The 26,761-nt window shown below is 43.0% G+C and overlaps 1 protein-coding gene across 2 annotated transcripts; it reads right to left on the bottom strand.

Moving 5' to 3' along the window:
• Positions 1-3,450: 3,450 nt before the first annotated feature.
• Positions 3,451-22,276, bottom strand: LOC119276147 (chromatin modification-related protein EAF1 B-like). Of its 2 annotated transcripts, none has more exons than XM_037557140.1 (22): positions 21,989-22,276; positions 21,108-21,334; positions 20,977-21,031; positions 20,806-20,903; positions 19,252-20,719; positions 19,062-19,181; positions 18,683-18,943; positions 18,251-18,436; positions 17,992-18,072; positions 17,499-17,559; positions 16,856-17,424; positions 16,225-16,282; positions 15,906-16,099; positions 14,488-14,541; positions 14,334-14,414; positions 13,852-13,989; positions 13,460-13,576; positions 8,968-9,068; positions 8,615-8,830; positions 8,153-8,519; positions 4,601-6,034; positions 3,451-3,774 (listed from the first exon to the last, which is right to left on the bottom strand). In XM_037557140.1, exons 2-21 carry the CDS (start codon positions 21,194-21,196, stop codon positions 4,649-4,651), a joined length of 5,700 nt encoding a protein of 1,899 aa, XP_037413037.1. In that variant the 5' UTR covers positions 21,197-21,334; positions 21,989-22,276; the 3' UTR covers positions 3,451-3,774; positions 4,601-4,648. The 2 variants fall into 2 exon arrangements, with proteins under 2 accessions (XP_037413037.1, XP_037413036.1); XM_037557139.1 differs by having other exon boundaries at positions 8,153-8,534; positions 21,989-22,275.
• Positions 22,277-26,761: the final 4,485 nt, after the last annotated feature.

Genomic DNA, 26,761 nt, shown 5'->3' with positions numbered 1-26,761 from the left:
TTGATCAACTTCGACTTCAAGATCCCTCCTATAAGGAAGAGTTAGATTTGCTTGGGGTTGAAGGAGAAACAGGCCCTCCAACTCATGACGATTGGGTTTATGCTAGTGAGTTCAAATTGTCCCTCCAACACTTCTTTGTGCTGACAAATAAGGTTTCTGGCACTAAGTACGTCACGTCCAACACATTCTTTGAAGAGGTTGCTGCTATTAATTACTTGCTAGATAAGTGGAGTGAACGTGTGATCTGTGGTGATGATGAAGTGTTCAAAAACATGGCTGTTAAGATGAAGGACAAATATGATAAGTATTGGGGCGATCCAGAGAAAATGAACAAATACATATTTATTGCTGCTATTCTTGATCCTAGGTAAAAATCTTATATTCATTTGTTCATTCTTGTTATAATTCAATATATAGCTCCTGCCCTTATGAGTTATGACATGCTAACTTTGATTGCTCTTTCTATGCAAGGACCAAGGAATCTGATTTCTTCAAGGATACGATCCAACAGACATATGGGGTAAGTAAAGGTAACATGATATGGAGTTCTGCACACACTGCATTTGTGTCACTTTTCGGTGAATACAAAATATTATATGGCGTGAACGAATCAACACCACAACCTGCATCTAGTGATTGTGCTAGTGAGAGTTCAACACCACAATCAGATCCCATGCTTATGAGAGATTTATATAACAAGAGGACGAAGCTAACTACTGGTGATGGTAGTAGTAGAAGTGAATTAGACAAGTACTTAGCTGAAGATGTAGAAGAAAATAGTCCTCAATTCAAGGTTCTCAATTGGTGGAAAGACAACTCATTGCGCTTTCCTGTTCTTTCAAGAATGGCTCGCGACATATTAGCAATTCCTATTTCAACCGTTGCTTCCGAATCAGCTTTTAGTACTAGTGGGCGTGTTCTTGATGGCTTTCGAAGCTCCTTGACTCCGATGACACTTCAAGCCTTGATTTGTACACAAGATTGGCTTCGTTGTAAGCATATCAACATCGAGGCTGATCTAGAGGAGTTGTCTAAACTAGAAGAAGGTACTAATTATACGCATAAACCATGAAGCACACCTTGCTATTACTGAGTACTAACCATTATATTGTGTTTTTCATGTAGGGGTTCTAGATCTCCCAGCTTCAAGGGAGAATGAGGATCTCTTTATCATTGACTGATGTGTCCTCGAAGCAACAAAGCTATTTTATTTTGGGTAATTAGGCTGATGGGAATCGTTGAAGGTTGAAACTATTTTTGGTAATTAGGCGGCTGGCATGGTAGTTTAAGTCTGAAACAATGCTGCTGAATATTTTGGTAAATAGTTGCCCTAGGGCAGCACTACACAACCTGAAAAACTGCAGTTATGCACATGTTCTGTACTGAACTAGTGACTAATGTGTAAATCTTCTATATATGCTTGTGTACTAATTATGATATGCTAAGGTACACTATGCTTGTTCTGTTGTATGCGTGATGGGATGAATATGACGGCCCTGATGGATGAATGTTGATGCTCTTTGCTCTGTACTAAGTTTGAACATGTACAACCATGTGAGCTTGGTTGTCTACTTGTCTCGTATATGTGAACCTGTGATGGCCCTGCCCTTGATGGTTGAATGGTGAATTGCTGATGCTATTTACATTCAAGCTTGATCATGTACAAAATATTTACTCATCGAAATATGTAACCAGAACTTAAAAATTGTTGCCTTATTTTCAAATTCGCGTAAACTTTGATTATTTTGGTATGTACCGAAACCATACCGAAATATTTTGGTATATACCAAAACCGAACCATATTTTATTTTCAAGCCGTATTTACCGACGTATCAATACCATATAAACCAATAAACCATATTTACCGAACCATGTAAACCGAATAAACTGAACGCACAGAGTGACATCAAACAGATAACATCAGCGAAATATTTTTAGTTTTTTGAACTTAAAAATGTTTTATCTCCTAAATTAAAAATCCGCTTTCATCATTAAATCCGTCTTAAAAAGATATTCAAAACTAAATCACATATTGATATGTTTCAATGATTTCTTTAGGGCCAAAAGTTGTCATGATGTTACACTGAAGTTGTCGTGATGTGTTTCATCTATTTATTTTCTTCTGAATTTAAAGCTGCCATTGTATTTCAACTACCTTACACGACAAATTTTATTAATTGACTATGGTAATTTTTAGTAATTAACCACAACAAATTTAATTCATGGATCATGGCAATTTTTAGTCATTCATCATGGCAATATTAGTTTATGATCATGTCAATTTTTGTATTTTGACCATGACAATTCTAGTATTTTGATGGCAAATTTTAATGCATGTATCATGGCAAATTTAAATAATTCACCATGGCAATTTTAGTTTCTGGTTCATGGCAAATTTGAGTCATTGACTATAATTAACGACGGATTTCTTTCTCATTATGAACCATGCCAAAAAAAATAATCATGGACCATGGAAAATTTTAGTAACTCTCGATGACAAGTTCAGTTTTTTAATTTCCTTTATTATAACATGTCAAAAATTACTTTAAACGTAAAAGAACAAGTAGTTGAACACATAACACGGCAACTTCTATGTAGACACCATGGTTATTTATGTGCAATAGACATTTTAACTTTTGACTGCTAAAAAATATCGTCAAAACATATCGATATGAGATCTAGTTTCAAAGTCCTCATCTCGATGGATTTAGTGGTGAAAACAGATTTCCAATCAAAATTTTCATTTAAGAGATAAAAACATTTTAAAATTTAAAAACCCCAAAAGATTTCGACTAACATCACACGCAAGTGTGGAAAGAACAAAAAGGCATCATCTGTTCTTATCCCTATTTACATGCAACTGTAGAAAAAACAAAAAGGCTAACGTGTCACAACGGGTGGCTAGAAAGGCGGTTTACCCGACCTACTTCAGCCTACACTTATGGGCGGAATTTCTTCTGAGTCACACGTGTGACACTTATCATGGTCTTTTTTTAAATGAGCTCTATAAAACAGAAAGTTGGAAAAATACAATAAACACCAATCTTATCTTGCTTTCTCTCACTTGCCCTAGAATACCCACATAATACATTGTTCTAATTGGCTTCTTGTGTCATCGGTGCAACGGGCATCTAGTGTTAGAAAAGATAAATCAACACCGCCGGTCACCAATACGCAAACAGCTGTTTCTTTCAAATGCAATAATACGTGTACACCTTTCGTGTGCACGCCTTTCTTCTTATTAATTAATCATCTTAACTTTGCTACAAAAGGCCATCCCAACTACTCACAAGGAAAGTAGAACATACTTCACCGGCACAAAAGAAACCAAGCCTGCCACATCAAACTTGCAAGGCTTCCCAATGAATGGATTCTCAAAGAGAACCAAGTTATCGACAGCTGACCATGTTGCAAGAAGGGCTTGCGAGTTAGAACTACTGGATATGGGGATGAAGACGTCCACGCCGAAGGAAGACTTGCATTCACCAACTTGTGAGCTAAATGCACAGGCTTATACAAAAGAAGACTGTTTCTACCAACATGGACCCCGTAGACAAATATACAGCTGGGCCCAAATTAGAGTTAGAATTCAACAACAAAAGGATTCGCCGTTACAAGAGCTATCTCCAGCAATCTAGAACCAAGCTGCTTGTAAGGTGGTGCCAAAATGGAACAGAAACAATTATCTACCTGACATTGAGGTAACTACAATTAGCTTCAGAGTTAGGGGATGCGGTGCGCTATCATCTGAGCAGCTTCCACGGTACGTAAGACCTAGCAACAAGGCACGAAATTGGAAAATTGAAGTAAATACTGACAATCGCTTACTGAGATAAGCTTGAGATGAAAATACTCAGTTAACTTGAAGATGTCACTGCAACAGCATTAGCATGTTTATATTCAAGATTCAAGTCCACTAACATAATTAACTTGGCCTTGCTACCCAGATTAAAAAAAAACAGTCAAGTTATATGTGCATATTCCTTCAAATTTGTGAGCAAATTCTGTTACTGGATTATTTTTCAAAGGTGTAGGTCAAAAGCACAACTTACAGCTAACTAGCTATATTAGGCAAACTGCATAATAATTGACGTAATGCAGCACCAAACGTAACTGTTTAGGTCCAGTTCTTTTGGCCGATTCTCCCAGAATCTTGAGAATCGAACCTTCACTCACGTTCTCCCAGAAACATGAACCTGTATTTTTTTTGACAATCCTAGCTGTTTTCATCCTAACTAGCTAGGATTGTCAAAAGAATATGGGTTCAAAATTCTGAGAGAAGTTGGGAGAGGTCCAATTCTCAAGACTCTGGGAGAATCACCCAAAAGAACTGAGCCCAGCTGGTTTGGTGTACTTTCCTAGACCTATTACGTGTCAATTCCCCAAATTCCAGTAGAAGAAAAATAATAGCTAGAAGAGAAATAAAGTGCGAGTGTTATCAGTTCCATAATGGTTGATAAAACTTATTGTGCAGTTCACAAAAAACATCTTGATGACATGTGCTTGCATTGAAGGAATCAAACATGCTAAGGATTTGACAAAAATATCTTGCATCGCAGTCACACAAACACCGACGAATAACTTAAGGTAAGAGGGATACCTGTACAGTAACTTTACAACAGAAAGCAATGTTCTGCAGAAGATATCATCATCCTTCTCCCGAATTTGAAGGATGAGCATATAAACTGCCTTGAACATCAGGTCTCTGCTGCTGCTGCTGCTGCTGCTGCTGAGTCTGAAGTTGCAGCCGAGCCTGCTGTTGCTGCCGCTGGGTACCAATAACATTTCCATGTATAGGAACACCCCCTGACATTTGCCTTTGCAGCATGCCTTGGTTAGGTGCTGACAAGAAAGCTTCATTTCCAACAAAGCTATCTTGAGGCGTGCTAGCTAGCTGCGAGGTCGAGGTAACAGCAGTTGGATCTTGAGATGAATCCTGTTTCCGATGTTGTATAGATGAAACACCTGGGCTACCTGAGTCTGTACTCCTTGCAACTGATGTAGACGAAATTAACTGATTGACTTGATCAACAGGCAACTCGATCCTAACATCGCTGTTCATATGGCGGTTTGGTTGCATCATCAATCTTTGGATATTATTATGTGATGGATTCATGTGCCGCTGTTGTTGCTGCTGTTGTGTAGCCAATTGCGATGATGAATGAACTGGAGCTTGTTGGGAAGCTAACAAGGTCTGGCCGGGAGAACCCTGTATTGAACCTTGATTACCAATATCTGATGATTGTATTGGTGACTGAGGTGTATGAGAAGCATACATTTTTGGTTGATTCCCAGGCTGAGGCACTGATGGAATCAATCCCTTATTACCAGTAAAATACGCTGGGGCCTGCTGCATCATATTTGTATCCGAGATTTGGTTTTTTGAGGTTGCGGGAATGCCGCTGAGTTGAGTACCATCAACTGAAGGATTCTGCTGCGTCATATTCCCTCGGCCTAAGCTCTTCATTAGCTTAGCTTGCTGGCTACCTTGATGTCGTTGCTGTTGGTTTTGTCTTAACTGCTGCTGAGCCTGTTGCTTCTTCTGCTTATGTGATGTACTATTGGCAGGCTGATTGGGAAGAACCGAGCTATCTTGTGGATGTTGCGTCGGGTGCTGCTTCTTATGCTGTGATTGTGAAGATGGGACAGCATTGACAGCAGATTGTGGCTGCGTTTGTGAACCATTCTGCACAGTTGGCACTGCACTAGCTGCAGAAAGTGGGTGCTGTTGTTGGGACATCATGGATTGTTGAATGTGTCTCTCTTTAGCTAACCGTGCATAAGCCTGATGCTGTGGGCTTGACTGGTTTGCCCCTCGGATATGAGAGTGCTGTGTATTTCCAAACATGTGCGCCTGTTGTGGCATCTGACGTGGTTGGGACTGCTGAACAGGAAATGACTGAACAGGTGAAGGTGTTCCGGCATGGGGAAATGATGTGCCACTGAAATGGATAGCCTGGCTATTCCCCTGTGGAACTTGCATCTGAAACTCCTGCACCATCATTTGTCTGTGCTCTTCCAAATTCTGGCCAGGCTACAAGAAACAGAGGTGTAGCATCAGCAATGCCGTACCCCAAAAGAAAAGGAGTTACTCCTATATTTAATCTTAGTTTTTTTTTATTAAGTTAAATTTGATACCACAAGTACGCCAGGTCAAGCAAACATCACTAACTGGGTCATACCAAAAGAATAAGAGATGCAAGTTGCTAAATGGATCACATTGTAATGAACCAATAGTATCTTACTCTCTAGCTGTGATATCCTTCACAACTTCTAACGCACCATCTTGAAACGCACATCCAGGAATCACTTTTAATATACCAGAATACAGTCTTTTAGTTCATTCATAGTAGTCGATGAAAATTGAACAATAATATGTAGCTGTTGTGGACATTAGTACATTGCCTTAAATCAGCATCAGATGTATTACAGACAGACAGCTGGCAAGGCGTACAATTGATATGTGAGTTCAGGAAGCGACCGACTTGAACTTGGAAAGATGAGCTGGAGACAGGATTGGGAATGTTTAATTCAGAACAGCAAGGATTAGGTAAGTATGGATTCAGATACTCGTATTAGTGGGTTCCTAGTTAAGAGTACAATACCTTGGGTGTCAACCTATGTGTACCCAGTCCCTCAGAGCCAGGCCGTCTAGCTATCTCCACCACGGTAGGCGGGGACGGTCCATGCAGCTTAAAAAACCGACAGGGTCGCTGGTTCTGTTTTTTTCCGGTCAGACCAGCAGTCCAGTCTGGTTTTAAAAAACTATGATACAAACGACAGCAGAGCAGCCAACTATAGCAACTCTGGCAGACGTAGCAACAAAGCTCGATACACAAAGAGCAAGCGCGAGAAGAAAGCCAGAAGCACCGTCAGAGGAGCTGCGGCAGTGCAGCCAGGCACAAGAATGATAGAGATCGACACAACAGGAGCAGCAGCAACATGCCCAAAAGAACCAGGAGTGACCACGATGTTGCTATGAGCAAGGCCTACAGCATTAGCTCCGGCAGCGGCAACAGCATTGTGTACAGATGTGACGTGTGATTTTGCAGCAGTAGCAGCAATTGTGCCAAGGCATGGACTTCTGGGAGAAACGAAACCATGGTCGCTAGCCTGCAGCTTGGGGACAAGCTGCTTGTCCAGGAGGGGGTGCGTTGTGGACATTAGTACGTGGACTCAAAGCAGCATCAGATGTATTGTGGCCGGCCGGCCGGCAAGGTGTGCAACTTGTATGTGAGTTATGTACAGAAAGAGATGCCCAATGAGATTCAAGGAGTTGGCTAGGGCAGAGTTCAGGAAGGATCCGACTAGAACTGAGAAAGATGAGTTGAGACAGAATTAGGAATGCTTAATTCTGAACAGCAAGGATTAGGTAAGTATGGATTCAGAGACTCATATTAGTGGGTTCCTAGTTAGAGTACAACACCCTAGGTGTCAAGTTGGGAGGTATTATAAATGTGCAGGTCATGTAAGGTTTGGAAATCAAGCAAGAATAATCAATATATGATCTCACCCAAAATTATTCTCTAGTCCCAATCTATGTCTACCCAATCCCTCGCTGCCATGCTGTCTGGATATCGGCGGCATGGTAGTTATCTCATTGTTGACCAGCGATCACAACAGTAGCTGGTTTGTCATTCTTAGACATATAGGAGGCCAAGAAAGGAGCAGGGTGAAAGTGGTTTTAGCATAACTTAAAAGCTGGTTTGTCATTCTTAGACATATAGCAGGGCAAGGAGGGAGCAGAGTGAAAGTGGTTTTAGCATCACTTAAAAGAGCAAGTGTCAATACCCATGAAGTCTGTGGGCTTCTCTCCAGATGGAAAGGTAATACGGCCTGCTCAGAAAACAACCAGCAAACATTTGCTGCGGGGAGTCTGGGACAAGTATTGGCCTATATGGTAAACCAACCAGTCTTGGCAGTAAATGTTGGAAAAACACTGTTTTGTTTATATTGGCACTGTCAGAGATGACGTGTATCACCAGACAATTGTTAAGGATCATCAGTTAACCAGTACATCATTTTAGCAAGAAGGAAAGACAGATGGCATGCATAGCACTTTCTACTAAAGTGCTTCTACCAAACCGGTCAGTGCAAAAAGAAGATACACTGAATTTACATATCATAATACAATATGAAAGGGGATGCGTACCCGAAGCATCTGCATCGGATCACGTGGCCTCAACATCATATTTCCAGGGCCAGGTACAGCACCAGGTTGAAGATTTACCGAGTTTTGCATGCCTTGACCATTGCTGGATAGCATGTTTCCAGATGAAACCATATTTCGCATTCCTGGGGAACCAATCCTTGGAAAACCCGGCCTTGCAACAGGTGCACATCGAGCAAGTCCAGTCATCATTCCCATACCATTAGCACCAGGCATCATTCGAACACCACGATCAACTCCAGCAGGCAACACACCAGGAACAGAAACTCCAGGTTGCTGAAGATTTCTGCCATTAACCATATGAGTATACTGAATTCTTTGTTGTTCGTCGCCCTGTAAAGAGGTAGGTCTAGGCACACCATACCTTTGAGCATACATGCAGAAACAAACATTAAAAGACAAATTTATTCAGTATCAGCTAGAGAGGACAACAGGGTCATTTACCTAGACGGGGCATTCAATGTTGAAGGTGACGGCAAACTGCTTCCTAGTACCATACCAGGAGAACCTGGTAACCTTGGGTTCACATTTGAAGTTGGAAGAGCAGGACTAATTGCACCGTGATGGTACGGAAGCGTTAACACATTTGTATGTGATCCCGGGTAACCAACGGGAAGTGCATCCGGAATTGAAGTTATTGTGTCACAAAGATCAAGTGGCCTATAAATGTTTTGAATTAGAAAGAAGCATAGAACACAAAATGACCAGCAGTAGCTGGATTAGATAAGAATACACTGAATAATATAGGGGGGGCCAATTAACATCTAAAAAGGTTAGTTTGAAGTGTATGCACATACGTCAAAACGCCACCAGAGAAGTTGCTTGTGCACACTTGAGAAAGTGCAAGAACATGAGAAGTATGAAGTGGATTTATTGGCTTAAGCTCCTGCATTTCCCCCTTAATGACCAAAAATGAATACACACATAAAGGACAGACAGAGAAGAGAATCATGTCAGCAAGCAAATATTGATAATACTCAATGAGAACGATAAACAAAACACACAAAAATTACAGCAAATTGGAAGGAAACATCAGTAAGATTATCAGACCAACCCAAGTAGCAAGGTTAAATCAGGAATTACATTTACATTGAAAAGCATGCACATGTCTCCTGTTTGGAGGAAATATCATATCATGATCACTGTACCCAAATTGTCATACCCCTATGGCGTATCGGGGTGTGACTTGCAAACAACTGTTATGTGATTTCAAGTGAAAATACATTGCTTCAACCTAGCGAAACCTAATCAAGAAACGGCGCAATATCGTCAATTTATATTTATACTTGATGTTCTTCCAAAAATGATCAGGGAAAAAGGTGAGTAAACTATGTAGTTTGCTTAAGATCAGGATCCAGTGGTCACCAGATTCCACACAAATTTGGTGGCCAGTTTAAGTACAGAAAACTATAAAGTGAGACTCGGCAAACCTAGTCCTGCCCAGAAATAATCCTTGTTTCAGTCAGAATCAGAAAACAAATACAACAACAACAACAACAAAGCTTTTAGTCCCAAACAAGTTGGGGTAGGCTAGAGGTGAAACCCATAAGATCTCGCAACCAACTCATGGCTCTGGCACATGGATAGCAAGCTTCCACGCACCCCTGTCCATAGCTAGCTCTTTGGTGATACTCCAATCCTTCAGGTCTCTCTTAACGGACTCCTCCCATGTCAAATTCGGTCTACCCCGCTCTCTCTTGACATTCTCCACACGCTTTAGCCGTCCGCTATGCACTGGAGCTTCTGGAGGCCTGCGCTGAATATGCCCAAACCATCTCAGACGATGTTGGACAAGCTTCTCTTCAATTGGTGCTACCCCAACTCTTATCTCGTATATCATCATTCTGGACTCGATCCTTCCTCGTGTGACCACACATCCATCTCAACATACGCATCTCCGCCACACCTAACTGTTGAACATGTCGCCTTTTAGTCGGCCAACACTCAGCGCCATACAACATTGCGGGTCGAACCGCCGTCCTGTAGAACTTGCCTTTTAGCTTTTGTGGCACTCTCTTGTCACAAAGAATGCCAGAAGCTTGGCGCCACTTCATCCATCCGGCTTTGATTCGATGGTTCACATCTTCATCAATACCCCCATCCTCCTGCAGCATTGACCCCAAATACCGAAAGGTGTCCTTCTGAGGTACCACCTAGCCATCAAGGTTAACCTCCTCCTCCTCACACCTAGAAGTCCTGAAACCGCACATCATGTACTCGGTTTTAGTTCTACTAAGCCTAAACCCTTTCGATTCCAAGGTTTGTCTCCATAACTCTAACTTCCTATTTACCCCCGTCCGACTATCGTCAACTAGCACCACATCATCCGCAAAGAGCATACACCATGGGATATCTCCTTGTATATCCCTTGTGACCTCATCCATCACCAATGCAAAAAAGATAAGGGCTCAAAGCTGACCCCTGATGCAGTCCTATCTTAATCGGGAAGTCATCATTGTTGACATCACTTGTTCGAACACTTGTCACAACATTATCGTACATGTCCTTGATGAGGGTAATGTACTTTGCTGGGACTTTGTGTTTCTCCAAGGCCCACCACATGACATTCCGCGGTATCTTATCATAGGCCTTCTCCAAGTCAATAAACACCATATGCAAGTCCTTCTTTTGCTCCCTATATCTCTCCATAAGTTGTCGTACCAAGAAAATGGCTTGCATGGTCGACCTCCCAGGCATGAAACCGAACTGATTTTTGGTCACGCTTGTCATTCTTCTTAAGCGGTGCTCAATGACTCTCTCCCATAGCTTCATTGTATGGCTCATCAGCTTAATTCCACGGTAATTAGTACAACTCTGAACATCCCCTTGTTCTTGAAGATTGGTACTAATATACTTCGTCTCCATTCTTCTGGCATCTTGTTTGCCCGAAAAATGACGTTGAAAAGCTTGGTTAGCCATACTATCGCTATGTCCCCGAGACCTTTCCACACCTCAATGGGGATACAATCAGGGCCCATCGCCTTGCCTCCTTTCATCCTTTTTAAAGCCTCCTTGACCTCAGACTCCTGGATTCGCCGCACAAAATGCATGCTGGTCTCATCAAAGGAGTCGTCCAGTTCAATGGTAGAACTCTCATTCTCCCCATTGAACAGCTTGTCGAAGTACTCCCGCCATCTATGCTTAATCTCCTCGTCCTTCACCAAGAGTTGGCCTGCTCCGTCCTTGATGCATTTGACTTGGCCAATATCCCTCGTCTTCCTCTCTCGGATCTTGGCCATCTTATAGATGTCCCTTTCACCTTCCTTCGTGCCTAACCGTTGGTAGAGGTCCTCATATGCCCGACCCCTTGCTTCACTGACAGCTCGCTTTGCGGCCTTCTTCGCCATCTTGTACTTCTCTATGTTGTCTGGACTCCTATCCAGGTATAGGCGTCTGAAGCAATCTTTCTTCTCTTTAATCGCCTTCTGGACATCATCATTCCACCACCAGGTATCCTTATCTTCGCTTCTCCTTCCCCTGGACACTCCAAACTCCTCCGAGGCCACCTTACGAATGCAAGTCGCCATCTTCATCCACACATTGTCCGCATCCCCTCCTTCCTCCCAAGGGCCCTCCTTAATGACCCTCTCCTTGAACGCCTGAGCTACCTCCCCCTTGAGCTTCCCCCACTTCGTTCTAGCGACTTTGGCACGCTTATCCTCCCACTGGACACGAATCCGAAAGCCGAAGTCAGCAACCACCAGCTTATGCTGGGGTACAACACTCTCTCCAGGTATCACCTTACAGTCTAGGCACGCACGCCTATCTTCTCTTCTGGAGAGGATGAAATCAATCTGGCTAGAGTGTTGGCCACTACTAAAAGTCACCAGATGTGATTCTCTCTTTCTAAAGAGGGTGTTAGCTACAATCATGTTGAAGGCTAGAGCAAAGCTTAAGACATCTTCTCTTTCTTGATTCCTGATGCCACAGCCAAAGCCCCGATGCGCCCCTTCAAAACCTGAGTTAGATGTACCCACGTGGCCATTGAGGTCTCCTCCTATGAAGAGCTTCTCACCAATTGGTACACTCCTAACCATGTCTTCCAGGCCTTCCCAGAACTCCCTCTTGGTGTTCTCATTGTGGCCTACTTGCGGGGCATACGCGCTGATAACATTGAGAACCAAGTCCTCAACTACCAGCTTGACCAAGATAATCCGGTCCCCACGTCTCTTAACGTCTACCACTCCATACTTGAGGCTCTTGTTGATCAAGATGCCTACGCCATTTCTGTTTGCAGCCGTCCCCGTGTACCACAGCTTGAAGCCGGTATCCCTCCACCTCCTTCGCCTTTTGTCCTCTCCATTTGGTTTCTTGGACGCAAAGGATATCAACACCTCTCCTCACCGCTGCATCAACTAGCTCCCGAAGCTTCCCTATCAGAGACCCTACATTCCAGCTACCTAAGCGAATCCTCCTAGGCTCGGCTAGCTTCCTTACCCTTCGCACTCGTCGAGTCAAATGGAAGACCCTTGCTCATTTTCCACTACATCCGGGCGCCGATGTAGCGCGCCACTAAGGATGCGACGACCCGATCCTCGCTCACTTGCCACCGTATCCGGATCAAGATACGGCGCGCCACCTTGGGGGTAACGGCCCGGCCCTTGCCCATTTTCCACCACACCCGTGTTCCGATGTAGCGCGTCGCTGAGAGGGTTACGCCCCAACGAAAATCTTTTGGGTTTCATCTCCATAAGAGTGGCTGAGTTTTTACGTTGGCTCGCCAAGCCTATCACAACCCTCCTCCTTTACCCGGGCTTGGGACCGGCTAATCACAGAGGAAAATTTTTGAGCAACTATTGCACTTGTGGCTGAACCGGAAAAAGGATAAGTTCTGTAATGGCAACTTTTTCCCCAAAATTTTGTTCATTTTACACAGGCAAGGGATCTTATAAATGTGCATAATACTAAAAGTCTCGAGCATCTACGTGAGTGATGCCCATTTTGAAAGAGAAACCTGGCTCGTGTGAGCCTGGGTGGCAAAGCCCCAGACTCGTGAAAGTATGGGGCCATTTTGGCTCAACTCCACAGAGCGTCTAGGGGTATATATGATACATCAAACGTAAATGGGGAGAGGATAGCCAATCTTCACAAACCTAAAATGAGGATCAGCATTCTCTGCATATCCAACAGCAGCAGGTGATTGTCCTTGCAGACAGTAAGGAAGGCATAAAACAGCATAGCAAAACTACCAGGAAAAGGAAACATGGCTACTACGAGGAAGGAAAATGGCAGCTACGCCTCACGCAAAATCAAGTCAGTGTGAGGTTTTCAAAGGAAGATAATACTAACCTTTCTGCGACATGGATGCAATTTCTGCCCAAGGAATATTATTTTCTCAAAATGTGTCTTAAGAGTCTCTTCCTCAAACGGTCCTTGAAGGCGCTGAAACAGCTGTCTGGCGCTGCCCTGATATTCACACGAGGGATTCATAGTGTTAATTGTTGAAGAAATGACATTTTGTGGGCATCTCCGTGCACCTTATTGGACAAGAAAAGGTGACCTTATTCGTGAAATTTATAGCGATCAATAAAAGCTGAGCAGATTTACAGAAATCCTATAGCCACTAGATCAAGGATCTAGCAGTTAATATCATTTCTGTAAAAAAGCTACTCCCTCCGTTCCAAAACCAGCGACACTAATTTGGAACGGAGGATAGGTATAACATAAATGAGAGAGCATACCTTCGGAATGCCAGGTAATGTGGATTGATAGTGTTGAGATGAGCCTGAGTCATCTGCGCTGTCAGCGCCATCACCAGAACTTCTATCCGTCAGAAGCTTGTGACGGTCCTTACACTCATCAGGCCTTCTATATATACACTGCAAATGTCGGGATGGAAGAGTCCACCATTAAGGCATTAAGTAAGAAATTGATGACCAATGTTTTAAAGCCACCAGAATATGGTGAAAAATTTCATACACATACAAGGAAGAAAGTACTCCCTCCGTCCGGAAATACTTGTCGAAGAAATGCATAAAAATGAATGCATCTAGAACTAAAATATGTCTAGATACATCCATTCCTCTGACAAGTATTTCCGGACGGAGGGAGTAGTAATATTCAGCATTTCTAAAAAGAATTAACGTCAATCAATCATAAGTAAACGCTAGAAAAGGAAAATGGAAACAACATGGGTTAGATATTGCCTAAATAACATAATTACCTTCAGTTGGACAATGCTATTCAGTGCGTCGCTCACTAATTCCCAGTTTTGACCCATATCATGTACAAGCACCACAAGAGCCTGGTTTTTTTTAAGATGTTAGCAGTTTTCCGCAAAATGTTGCAAGATCAAGTAATTTCAGACATAGAATGACCTGATCCTCGAAATTTGACCATGGACTTCCAGGACCGGAGTGGCCAGCAGTCATCTGAACAAGAGATCAACATTTCAGTAAGTAGTTGATGAGCAAAATGCCAGAGCTGAGGTGTTGGCATGATAAATAAATAGCTTGGCTCAACTAAAACAGTTAGGCTGGAAAAACATGAGGCTAAGGATCGGCTAAGTTTTGGCTCAATGTGGAGTCGACAGCGGCAATCTGACCAACAGATCAATATTTCAGAAAGTAGTTGGTAAGCAAAAATGCCAGAGATGGCTGTGCTTGCATGCTAAACAATAATCTTAGCTGAAACAGAAAACGTTAGAAATAAAAAAATTGGCACAATCCAACAAGGGTCAGGTCAGACTGAGCTCATCTCTAGTTTAATTGAGCATGATCAAATTTGTGCTAATTTTGATCTCAACTGACCTTTTTGCTCAGGCTGGGATCACAAATGATGAATATGCTAAATTTAAAGGTAAAAATCCTAAACATACTACTGAGCCAATTCAAGCAGCACAAAAGGTTAACAATCATCCCTCTATTCACGCTGGAGAACTTCATACAAGCCAGAAGCCCAGAATGTAAAATGAGGCAAGCTCGTAACAAGCCTGGCTGTCTTTTCTTGAACTCAGTTAGTTCCCAGCCCTAGTTGTGACATAAGGAAGCGCATTACAGTTCAGCAACCAATGAGAAGGAAAAGCTTCTTGGGATGGCTGCTTTTCTTGAACTCAAAGTTCCCAGCCCTAGTTGTGACATAAGGAAGCGCATACTACAGTTCAGCAACCAATGAGGAGGAAAAGCTTCCTTGGTAATTGGGTAGTCCATTCAGTTACAAAAGAGAACCAAAAGACCAGAAACAAAAGAGAAAGCCAAGCATAGGATGAACTTAGTTATCTACTCCCTCTGTCCCATAATGTAAGACGTTTTTTTACAAACTAGCATAGCTTGCAAAAGCATCTTACATCATGGGACGGAGGGAGTACTTGATAGTACTACAATCAGAAGTACATAAACTAAAAAAAAGGGGGCAGCCCGGTGCATGTAGCTCCCGCTTTTGCAGGGTCCGGGGAAGGGTCCGACCACTTTGGGTCTATTGTACGCAGCCTTTCCCTACATTTCTGTAAGAGGCTGTTTCCAGGACTTGAACCCGTGACCTCATGGTCACAAGGCAGCAGCTTTACCACTGCGCCAAGGCTCCCCTTCCAGAAGTACATAAACTATTAACATCAATTTGGTTTCAGCAAATAATGAATTCAAACTCAAATAGTTTTAATTGCTAACAAAGAAAAGTAATGCATGTGCAAAGAAAAATGGTTTTCATTTGTAAAGGAAAAGGCGCAGCAGAGTAAAATAGTGTCTATGGCTATATGCAGATAAAGGTGCAAGACATATATACGACCAAAATGTCAAACCTTCAGTGCTTTACTTTTTCTTCCACGATCCCGATTAGTGATGATCTTTATAATCTTCGTCGGATTTACCATGTTACTCATTTGTGATGCTGCCGGAGATGCCAGTGGGCCAACTGGTGTAAGAGCCTCTAATGAAATATCTGGTGCTTGATGTAACAGTTTAGTCTTCTTAGAAGCATGCTGACCATTTACCACTGTTAATAGATCAGCATCTAACATGTCAGAAGTTATTCTCGTGCCCCCTCAAATAAGAACCAATAATTCTCATGCTATATGCCAATAAAAATATGATGTCTGAAGCAGAGACAAAAAAAGTTACCAATATTCCCATTTGAATCAAACTGATTAGCCTCCTGTCTTTTCTTCAAATAATCCTTCTGGTACAGGAAAGAGACAGTATCCAGAAATTAGAGAAACTACATGCTTACTGTAGTTCTATTCAGAAATGTTTGGTGGTACTGAACTTTGGAGGCTCGCAGTGCTGCATAGGGTTCACTACACCCTACAGTACTCTCTTAATCTCAAACTAGAATACACTCCCATAACTCAAAGGATGACTGAAGTTAATCAATTATGTTATGCTATAGTTCACTTGTGTGCCTTCAAACATCATTTTAGCATGATGTTCACTAGTTTGTTGCTAGAACATGTATGTGTAGCCGCTTCAAAATGACTACGGGACTATTTGGAAGAATTGTAATCCTTGCTGGAGTATCAGTATTCAGTTTGACTTTACAGAAAGATTGACCAAACACAACCTAATGGATTGACCGTAAGAATGTTGGCTGCTTAATCACATACAGCTAAACATAATACCTGCTCATATTGAGCAATCAAATCAACCTGAGGCCTAGGATCATGGGCAATGGCCTGAAACATAAGCAGAATAAACTTTCTCTACCAACCACAGTTCACAGAACAATGAAGAGAATTGGCATTGAGAATCTGACCTTTCCAGACATCAAGGTATAGGACTCGGTCACACTTTGTGGTGCCTTGTACCCGGGGTGCTTAGGCTTTTTCTTCTTTTTAGACTTAGTAGACACCTCACTGCCATCATATATTAATTGTCTGTCAAAGTCAACAGTGGATTCAATTTCTGCATTCTTCCTGGGGACAAAACCGCCTTGTAATGAACTTTGATCATCTTGACAGGAGTTTGTGTCTCCACTAGAGGCATCTGTTTTACTTGTGAACTGAGGGGTTCCGGCAACACCAGCAGAGAATGGGCTTGCAACTCGCTGTCTAGCAGCTGTCCGTATGCGTTTAATAGGAATGGAAAGGAAATCCGGAGGTCTTTTACTATTCGATAAAAATGGATGGTTTCCTGGCTTGCTCTCCGAGCATGGATCATAAGGCAGGTCAACACCATTATCATACGGCCTTCTGCCATTCATCCTCTGCTGTTGTTTCTTCTTGTGACTCGATTTCGATGCCAAACCACCATCATATGTTTCAGGCAATAAATAAGTGTATGCCTCGGCTTCATCATCTTCATATGCATTTTCCCTATGTACATCTAAACAAAAAAATGAAACATTGATAAGAAGATTGCATCACGTTACAGGTATTGAGAAGGAGTGGTATATAAACCTGGAACATAATCGCATGTAGATGGCTCATAATCCTCCTTGTGTTCAGTGTTAACAAATTTCTGTAATACAGAAATAGTTAATTTGACAGTACAAGTACATGGATACAAAAGAAGTTAACTTTGGAATATATAAATAGAATGATGCAAGTAGTGAACATGGAGACTTATATGTGTAATTCCTCAATTTATAGCATAAATGTTCTTGTTAGTGATTTAACATTGAAATTACAACTGGTAATATCAAATGTCCATTGAGCCCATAACACCAATTAATCTCTTGAAAGCATCAGAACACTAAATTTAGATGTGCAAGACTTTTGTACACTCCACGACTGAAGCAACTGAAATATTTGCCAGGACAAACACCGAGTAGATTTTGTTTGAGCAACAAAACACTAAATAGTTAAAGCCCCAATTACATTTTAACAGAACTCCCCCAAGATGGAAAAAGGGCATAATTGCTGCTTTGGTGTACCGAAAGTATCATCTTACCTTATTATAAACAGATATACACCCCACAGACTCTCTGTATGCGTGCATTGCACCAGGGGCTACCTCATAAAAGAGATTTGTCTGAAAGATAGGAAATGTATCATTAACCAATATTTAGGCAAGTTCTTTGTGCATGTTCTTCTCATACTAACAAAAATGGTACCAGGCTTTATTAAGTAAATCATATAGAATGAGATGGAATGCAAAAGGACGTAAAGAAACAAGGAAATTGTCAAAACCATAGAGCCAGATAGATTACTTCTGAAAGTTCATCTGGCACTTTTAAAATGCCAAAATCATTTAGCCTGTCTGGAGTTGATGGTGCTTCAGCTAATGAAAGACACTCAGACACATTACAGTTGAACTCAAGAAACCGAAGAGCGTAACTCTGAATATAAGAGTGGTGAAACCACCTAGGCTTCTCTTGTTCAAAGGATTCGTCACCCTGTTCAAATTCCATAAATCACATCAACCTTGCAGTTACAACTTGCAAACATATCAAGCCTAATAAGTCTACAACAAAGTTTATGCACTTCAAAAAAATGACATGAAGCAACATTTGTAGCTATTTCATTCTGAGGCTACAAGAAAGCCAAAACCACCCTAGCCGTTACATGTAATACTCATCAGAATCAACGAATATGGAAAAAGAATATAAATAAATGATTAATGTTTTATTGATTTTTAATACCAGTTCTTTTTCTGCTTTGGTTCCAGCAGGCTTCATTTCTTCAATCCCCTTTGATTTCTCTATTTGTGACGCTTTAGGAATCTCACCACTAGTAGCTCGTAAAGTCTCAGCTGAACGCCAAAAATTGATTATGCCCTTGGCCAGAATTCTAGCAGCAGATTTCTGCTTTCTGCGAACACTAGCTTCTTCAAATGCTGCTCGGCCACTGGAAGCAATCCAGTTGCACATCTGGGCTGCAGCTGTACTTCTCCACAGACGCTCCTATTATATAGGACATAGTTAGGTTACATGTATGTAACAACAATGTTAAACAACAACATAAGAAATCTTATAAGTCATATGAGTGCAATGAAGAAAATAAGATCAGTTGAGGAAGTACCTGCATGAAATCATTTGCCATCCAAGCCATCTCCTCCAGAACAAATTCCCAGTGACTTTTCCGCTTCTTCTCCAAAGAAATATTGCAAAGAGCTTGTTCACCAGCTCTCTTAACGTTCAGCTGTCAAGTAATGACTCCCTTTTCAGTAACAAGAATACTGGCATAAAAGGGGAGCATTATATGACCGTACCTCTATAAACCGAGCCCTTCTAAGGGTAGAATCTTCGTATTCCTTCTTTATCATAATAGGATCTTCACATTCCTTTTTCGTAACTGTTGCAGCATTTCGGCTACATTTTGTAACATCGTTGTCAAAGTTACATGTAGAATATTTAGTTGATAGCACAGGATTAGGCACATCCTCTGTGAGCGAAGCAGGGGGCACATCAACAGAAGCCAACTTATCAGAACCACTCAAAGCACTGGAACAGTTGTTGTTTCTATCCAAATCAGAACCTGCCTCCTTAGTCACTTTGTTGTGGTCAGAAGTAGCAGGACGTCCTGTATCCTTTTGCGTGTCAGCCACGTTGTTACAAACTTCAATTTCATCTTTCACAGCAGTGCAGACTTCTGGATGTATAGGAGTACATCTGTCAACCACAGCAGTGGGGCTGCTACGGCCTTCCAGTTGGTCATCTCTTTTGTCGTTGTTATCACCAAGTACTGTGTTACTCAAGCCTTCATCAGAATTTTCACCAACCTTCACTGATACAAAATTAGCATTTTTACCTGAATACTCATCAGTAGTCTTGGTGGCATCTGTACAAGTTAGATCCACTTCATTTTCATTAGATCTAGCAGTTTCTATGGCTGGCTGCAGAACAGAAGCCTCATTTTCGATATCAACTGCATGAGCATAAACCATTCTTTTGTCAGAGCAGCTGATATCTGCCTTTTCAGGAGTGTGTGCTTCTCTAAAGATTTCGTTGTGTGTAGATGGAAAAGAAGCTGTCCTTGAAGAAGCTTCTTTTGTAATAGCATGCGGAGATTCGGCAAAAGCAGCTGCACTAGGCATCTGGCCACCTCCAGCACGCTGTGAATTATCAAACACGCTGTTTGATGAGATTTCGGGAGCTAGAGTAACATGTTGGTTGTTCGTTATTTCCTGTTTTTCTTCTTGCTTGCCTTCATGAATTGCTTGAACACTGCCCATCTTCGCTGCCATTTGATTATTTGGCGCATTATTCAACATATCATTACCATTTGAACTTCTCGGTATTGGAGCCGCACTGGATGAGGCGCCATGATCATCATTTTTGGCTTCTTGTACTACAGCTTTTGCATCTTCCCGGTGAGAACTTAAAGGAGGAACTGGTGGAGACCTAATAGGCACAGTATTTACATTCTCCCTGCTTGACTTTGACCTGCGTCGAGCATACGCTTGGCTCTTTGCCCCAAGGCGGAACAGACCAGAATCTTCAGCTTCTTTTGTGTTATTCTGGCCATCATTGCAAAAGGACATCTCAGGTTGAGGTGTGTCACTTCTTTTAGTGCCGCGTTTCACAAGTTTCTCCCCACCTATTTTGCTGGTATCTCCATCTAAAAGCATAAGATTATCAGCTGTGTTGGCTTCACGACATGAACTTCCTGGTCTGCCACTACTATCAAACGAATCTCCATGAGGTGATGCAGCAAATGTGAAACTACCTTTTGCTTCACTGCAATGCAAGAAAGAACTAAAGGCTTAAATCAACCAATAACAATGTAAGTGTTATCACATGACAGATCAGGGACTAATTATCACCTCATCACATTTTGTTCGGCTATCTGATCTGTGACAGAAGTGGACTGTACACTCAGCGACACTACATGTCCAAGTTTGAAATCCAAGGGATTGCCTCCCTGCATGATAGGTGAATAAACCAGGGGAAAATGAAAATGTACAACACCATATGATGATGTAGTTCGCACGTACCTTAACTAAAAACTCAAGCTCCCTCCTCCGTTCTTCACGGACATCATATTCCTGCCTGAAGTTTGTGTACAGAAAGGTATCAGGTATCCATCAAAAACGTAAAGTGAAGAATAACATGGTGGTAGATGTACCTCAGCTCCTCCTGAGCTTTCTCTATGGCCACACGGCGAGGGGAAGTTTTTGTGTCAGTGCTCAGACCACATTCAACAATTCCTCCCATAGAGCACGGCTCAGTATCCACTTGACCACAGAAGCAGGCTTTGCCCGTACATCACTACAAGCGCATTTTCTCAGAACTCCGAGCCATCAAACGAGTATGACCTCCTCATAAATTCGCAAGACACAATAAAAACCTGGCCTGTAAACCGATAGACCGTCATAAACAACACGATAACTACAGAAAACAATAATAAACAGATCTGTGAACAAATAATAGATCATGTAAACCAGAATAAAATCAATCCATACTAGAAATCAAATTAAGGGTTTTTATAAGCACAATAATTGCCCAACCAAATATGACATGCGTCGTCCTCTGCCCAATGGAACGAGCATGCGCAACGACATTACAACCTTTTGCATTCGAACAAAGCACACATAAGAACAGATGGCTATCCTAACCAGTATCCGTTCATACACAGTGCATGCCCTACATAACCGGTCAAAACAAATATCACATTTTCATCTATATTCCACGTCATCTCACACACTTGGAGGGACACACCGTGCCAACATCTCAAACCACGGCGCAATTCAAGCCCACCCATGCCAACGACTACTGCATACACACTGCCGAATACATAGAGAAGACTAGCACGGGCATTCCTCCGCGCGTAACACAAATGATGAAGCGCAATTCAAGAGCAACAGCACAGTAACGCCACTCGAACATGTCACCACACGTTGTCCCCCCCGCAGCACGGGGCCTACTCAACACCTCAATTGCGACCCTAGGCGACGGCGCAAGGCAGAAGGGTACCGAGGCGGGCATTCGATGTAGCAGGGGACGCACCTACGCAGCCCGCACCGGGAGCTAGGGTTAGGGTTTGCAACGGATGAGCCTGGAAGAGACAGGTGGTGGGTCCTGGCAATAGGATGGGCTCCGGAGGAGGCCACCGAAGATTTGTATTGCGGTATTGGGTTGCCGGAGGCAGTGGCCTCGCCGGAGATCAGGGACCGGTGGGTTGCTCGCGGGGCGGTGGGGGTGGTACGTCGTATGCAGGCAAGGCCACAGGAGGAACGAGGGAGAAAGGGCTGCCTTCGTGCGTGCGGGTGCGAGCGAACTGGTGCGGTCTGACCCGAACGATCGGCGTGGGATTGGGCTGGCCTTCGCGCGATCGGACTCCTGGGGTTGTAATTCGCGTCTCGCTCTTTTTTTTCTCTATTTTTTTTAGGATCTCTTTCTTTTTTTTTTTAACACAGTACAGACGCAAGCGCTCATATACACGCGCATACGCTCACCCCTATGAACGCGCACACATACCCTATCCCTATGAGCACCTCCGAAAAACTGAGCCGGCATATCATCTTGAAATTTACGAAGTCACCGTAGGCACCTCGTCATCGACGGGAACGTCTCCTCCCACTGAATGCGCATCGCCGGAAATCCTGAAATAAATCCAGAAATAAATGCGAGCACCAGGACTTTTGAACCATGGTGAGCTGGGATACCACAGTCTCTCTAACCATCCAACCATTCGCGGATCTGTTTCTTTAATATAATCATTCATCTGTAAAAAAATTGCGGGTGATCTGTAAAAAAATTAGCATTGCCATGAAACAATAGGACTCCCTCCGATACAAAATAGGTGTCACATTTTTGAACTCGGGTTTTAATTCAAAATTGCGATAAATCAGAGGTAGTATATATGATTTAGTAGAACAAATAAATGGGTGATGCGTTCTTTTGACAGGGACTGCCGCCAAATCGATAAAAACTTTTGACACGGCCAACGTCGTGTGGATTCTCTCTGTCAATAAAAATACTACGTAGTTAAATATTTATGTGTCGCTACAGTCCAGAATATATATATCTATTAATAGAAGGAGAAGCGTTTCTTATCATCATAATTTCCGTACGCCATATTTTCATCCATCCGTTCGCTCCTATTTCTTCGCACGTCCGATGAAACGAATTGTCACACGACTGAGCTTAGGCTCATGAACCCGGCCTACCTATCCTGGCCCATCTAGCTGAGTTAAAAATAGTGGAAAATCTTGACCCATCGGAGGAGGCAAAAACTTAGGCTCATGAAGCCGGCCCGCCTATCCTGGCCCATCTGGCTGAGGCAAAAATAGTGGGAAAACCTGGCCCATTAATAGTGGGAAATCCTGGCCAATCGGAGGATGCAAAAATAGCTATCGTTGTGAGAGGTTGAACTCAGGATCTCAGGTCTTACGACCGAAAGTGGTAGCCAACTAATCAGTTTCAACTTGCAATGACAAAAGTGGATTGGTTAGTTTACTAAATACTCTCACCTCAGTCCCTTACAGGTAATCTCATCAATTTATATACGTTTTTAAGTTTTCTTGGTATCAAATAAGCTGTGGGATCAATAAATAGAGGTTCAAACATATAAGAAAGCAAAGATAAAAGAGGCTTCGTTGGAGAACTTTAGAGAGATTAGCATTAGCAGTAAAAAACTGCTTAGGACGTGGCCTTGGGAATCAGAATAGACAGAGCTTCGGAGAAGTAAAAGATAAGGAAGGAGGAGGCTTTCTTAGTTGAAAACATGCAGGAGCAAGGGAAAAAAACAGCCTGGCACGCCGGCGTCAGAGGGCCACGTCTGTACACCAGCGCTAAATGACAACAACTTAGGAAATCTATACCGCGACGAGACGCTAGAATTTGAGATCCTTCGGCAAGGATGATGTGGAGCGACTCCTACTGTAGGGCCTCGCATGTCACGACGCAAGCGGAAGACGCATCCTTGAGCGCCAGGATCCAGCATCTCTGTGCACCATCGCCTCGTTCTGCCTCTTCCCTCACATGCCCCCGCTATACCGCAGCCAAAGTTTCGCCGCCTCCCATGGCTGACTTGCCACATCAGCCAGTCCGGCGGCCGTACTCATCGCCGAGTAAAGCTCTGTCAGATTACCGTCCTCCCAAACTGTTGTTGTCGTAGTTGTGATAATTTATTTTCCTTCTCTGGTTCTAGATTGGATGGATATGGAAGGAAGCAAGTTGAATAGAGAGAGAATGAGACGATACGTTGTGGTTAAAGGCTGAAAAAGAAGAGAAAATCCTAGATGGGACAAGGACAAAGTATGTGGTGGTTAAAAGTTAAAAAAAAGCTTTCTTCATCTTGATTTCACACCATCGATTTTTCTCTCATCCTTCAGTAATTCAGTTTGCTTCTTTTTACTATACTTTCTCTCATCCTTCAGTAATTCATTTTGCTTATTTTTATTATATTCTCTCTAGTTATAGCCCGGTTGATCCTAATATCTTAGGAAGGTCGTGCTTGGGAGGAGACACGTTGGATCCTATACTTCAACCCCATGATCAACCGGGATTCTAGCGCGGTAGCGCCCACCCTGTCATCGAGCTCAACACTTTGCTACCTCGTGGGGTGGGCACACCAACGGCAATGCGAGGGTTGGGCGTTGCGACCTGAGAACAAAGGCACGATTTCATTGCATAATTCAATAATCAACTTGGAAGTTGTTTGTTAAAAACTTTAAAATATCTAAACTGGCAGAGATAGGCATGCCCTCCATCTCCGCTCGTAGGTGGTGAACTCCAAATCTAAATTTGAATGCTAGATCTAATATTTCAGAGCATGTTAATTCTAGCAATGTATGGTCTTATATGCAGATCGCGACATGGATCGTCGACGTGCCACACCCTGTGCTCAGGGGCGGGGGTTGTCGGTGTCAAAACCGGCAGATCTCGGGTAGGGGGTCCCGAACTATGCGTCTAAGGCTAATGGTAACAGGAGGCAGGGGACAAGATGTTTACCCAGGTTCGGGCCCTCTCTGTGGAGGTAATACCCTACTTCCTGCTTGATTGATCTTGATGATATGAGTATTACAAGAGTTGATCTACCACGAGATCGTAGAGGCTAAACCCTAGAAGCTAGCCTATGATTCTGATTGTTCTTGTCCTATGGACTAAACCTCCGGTTTATATAAACATCGAAGGGGGCTAGGGTTACACAGAGTCGGTTACAGAGAAGGAAATCTATACATCCGAATTGCCAAGCTTGCCTTCCACGCAAAGGAGAGTCCCACCCGGACACGGGACGAAGTCTTCAATCTTGTATCTTCATAGCCCAACAGTCTGACACAAGTACATAGTTCGGCTGTCCGAGGACCCCTTAATCCAAGACTCCCTCGGTAGCCCCTGAACCAGGCTTCAATGACGATGAGTCCGGCGTGCAGATTGTCTTCGGCATTGCAAGGCGGGTTCCTTCTCCGAATACTCCATAGAAGATTTTGAACACAAGGATCGTGTCCAGCTCTGCAAAACAGTTTCCACATACCACCATAGAGAGCACAATATTCCACAAATCTAATCCGCTGACAACTTTTTATAGCGTGACATCACGCTGCAGCCCGGTTATTATTCGAACCATTTTCTCAACCTGCTGTTACACATATTGCGAGGCGATTTCATTGGCACGTCTTGTCGAAGCAGAGATCATGTCCCCTTATCACGTGATTCTCATCAATACGGGTGTGGGTAACCCAACTGCGCCATCAACGCGGCGCTTGGGGAATAAGCGAGTTTACAGGGCAAGTGGGGAGGCGCATGGTTTCTACCGCCTTTATAAAGGGATAAGGATTCACCTTTTTCCACCCACGCCTTCTTCTTCCTCTGTTCATCCATTCTCCCTTGCTCGAGCTCTAGCGCCCAAGCTTTCTCCTTCTCCGCAAAGTCATTCCAAGTATGTCCGGAGCGGGAGGCAAGTGGATGGCCTCTTCCTTTAAGGAGGAGGACATCATGAAGCTTCGGGAGGCTGAATACCTCGCCGCAGACATCGCGCACTGGCTCCCTACCGAAGGGCAGATCATCCCTACCCCGAAGCCTCAGGAGAGGGTAGTGTTTCTCTCTCACTTTGTCCGTAGACTGGGATTTCCCCTCCACCCATTTGTCTGCGGGATCATGTTTGTGACGCCCGGGTGATTAAGCTACAGTGATCCCCACTAATGATGCCACGTCACCTTTGTCACTGTAGTTAATCTCGGGTTAGTTCAAAAAACGGTTCGAATTCAAATTTAAAATCAAGTCAAACGATTAAAGTTTTCAAAAGTCAAAACTAAAATGTTATTAATGTGACAAATAAATCATGGATATTATTGGTGGAGTAACAACAGTCATTATAAAATATTTAAATACCCTTAAGTGATTAAAACAACATCAAAACAATTAGTTATACTCCTAATATATTTTCCAAATACTAAACTATTTTTATTCTGAGGTAAAACTTCTTAGATCAGTGGATTAATTTGACACACTATTTTTGGAGCTGTTTTCATATTTTACTAAACCAAAAATATAGTGCAACTAAAATAAAAGAGAAATGGGTAAAAGGTAAAGCAAAAAAAGTAAAAAAAAATAACAAAAGAAGGAGGAAACCCCCCTGGCCAACTGGGCCGAACGGCCCAACTGGCCGCCGAACCAGGCTACCCGACCGGCCCACCCTACCCCTGCTTAACCCCCCACTCCCACCGAACCCTAGCCCATATCCCCCACTCCCCCTCCCCGCTCGGTCCACTCCCTCCCGATCCGATCTGGATCGGGATCCCGTTGACGCCGCCGCCGACCCCCGCGGCCACTACG

The sequence above is a fragment of the Triticum dicoccoides genome, chromosome 3B, assembly GCF_002162155.2.
Source record: "Triticum dicoccoides isolate Atlit2015 ecotype Zavitan chromosome 3B, WEW_v2.0, whole genome shotgun sequence".
Taxonomy (NCBI): Eukaryota; Viridiplantae; Streptophyta; class Magnoliopsida; order Poales; family Poaceae; genus Triticum; species Triticum dicoccoides.
Note: the sequence above shows the minus strand (reverse complement) of the source record. Positions and strands in the feature narration are given on the sequence as shown.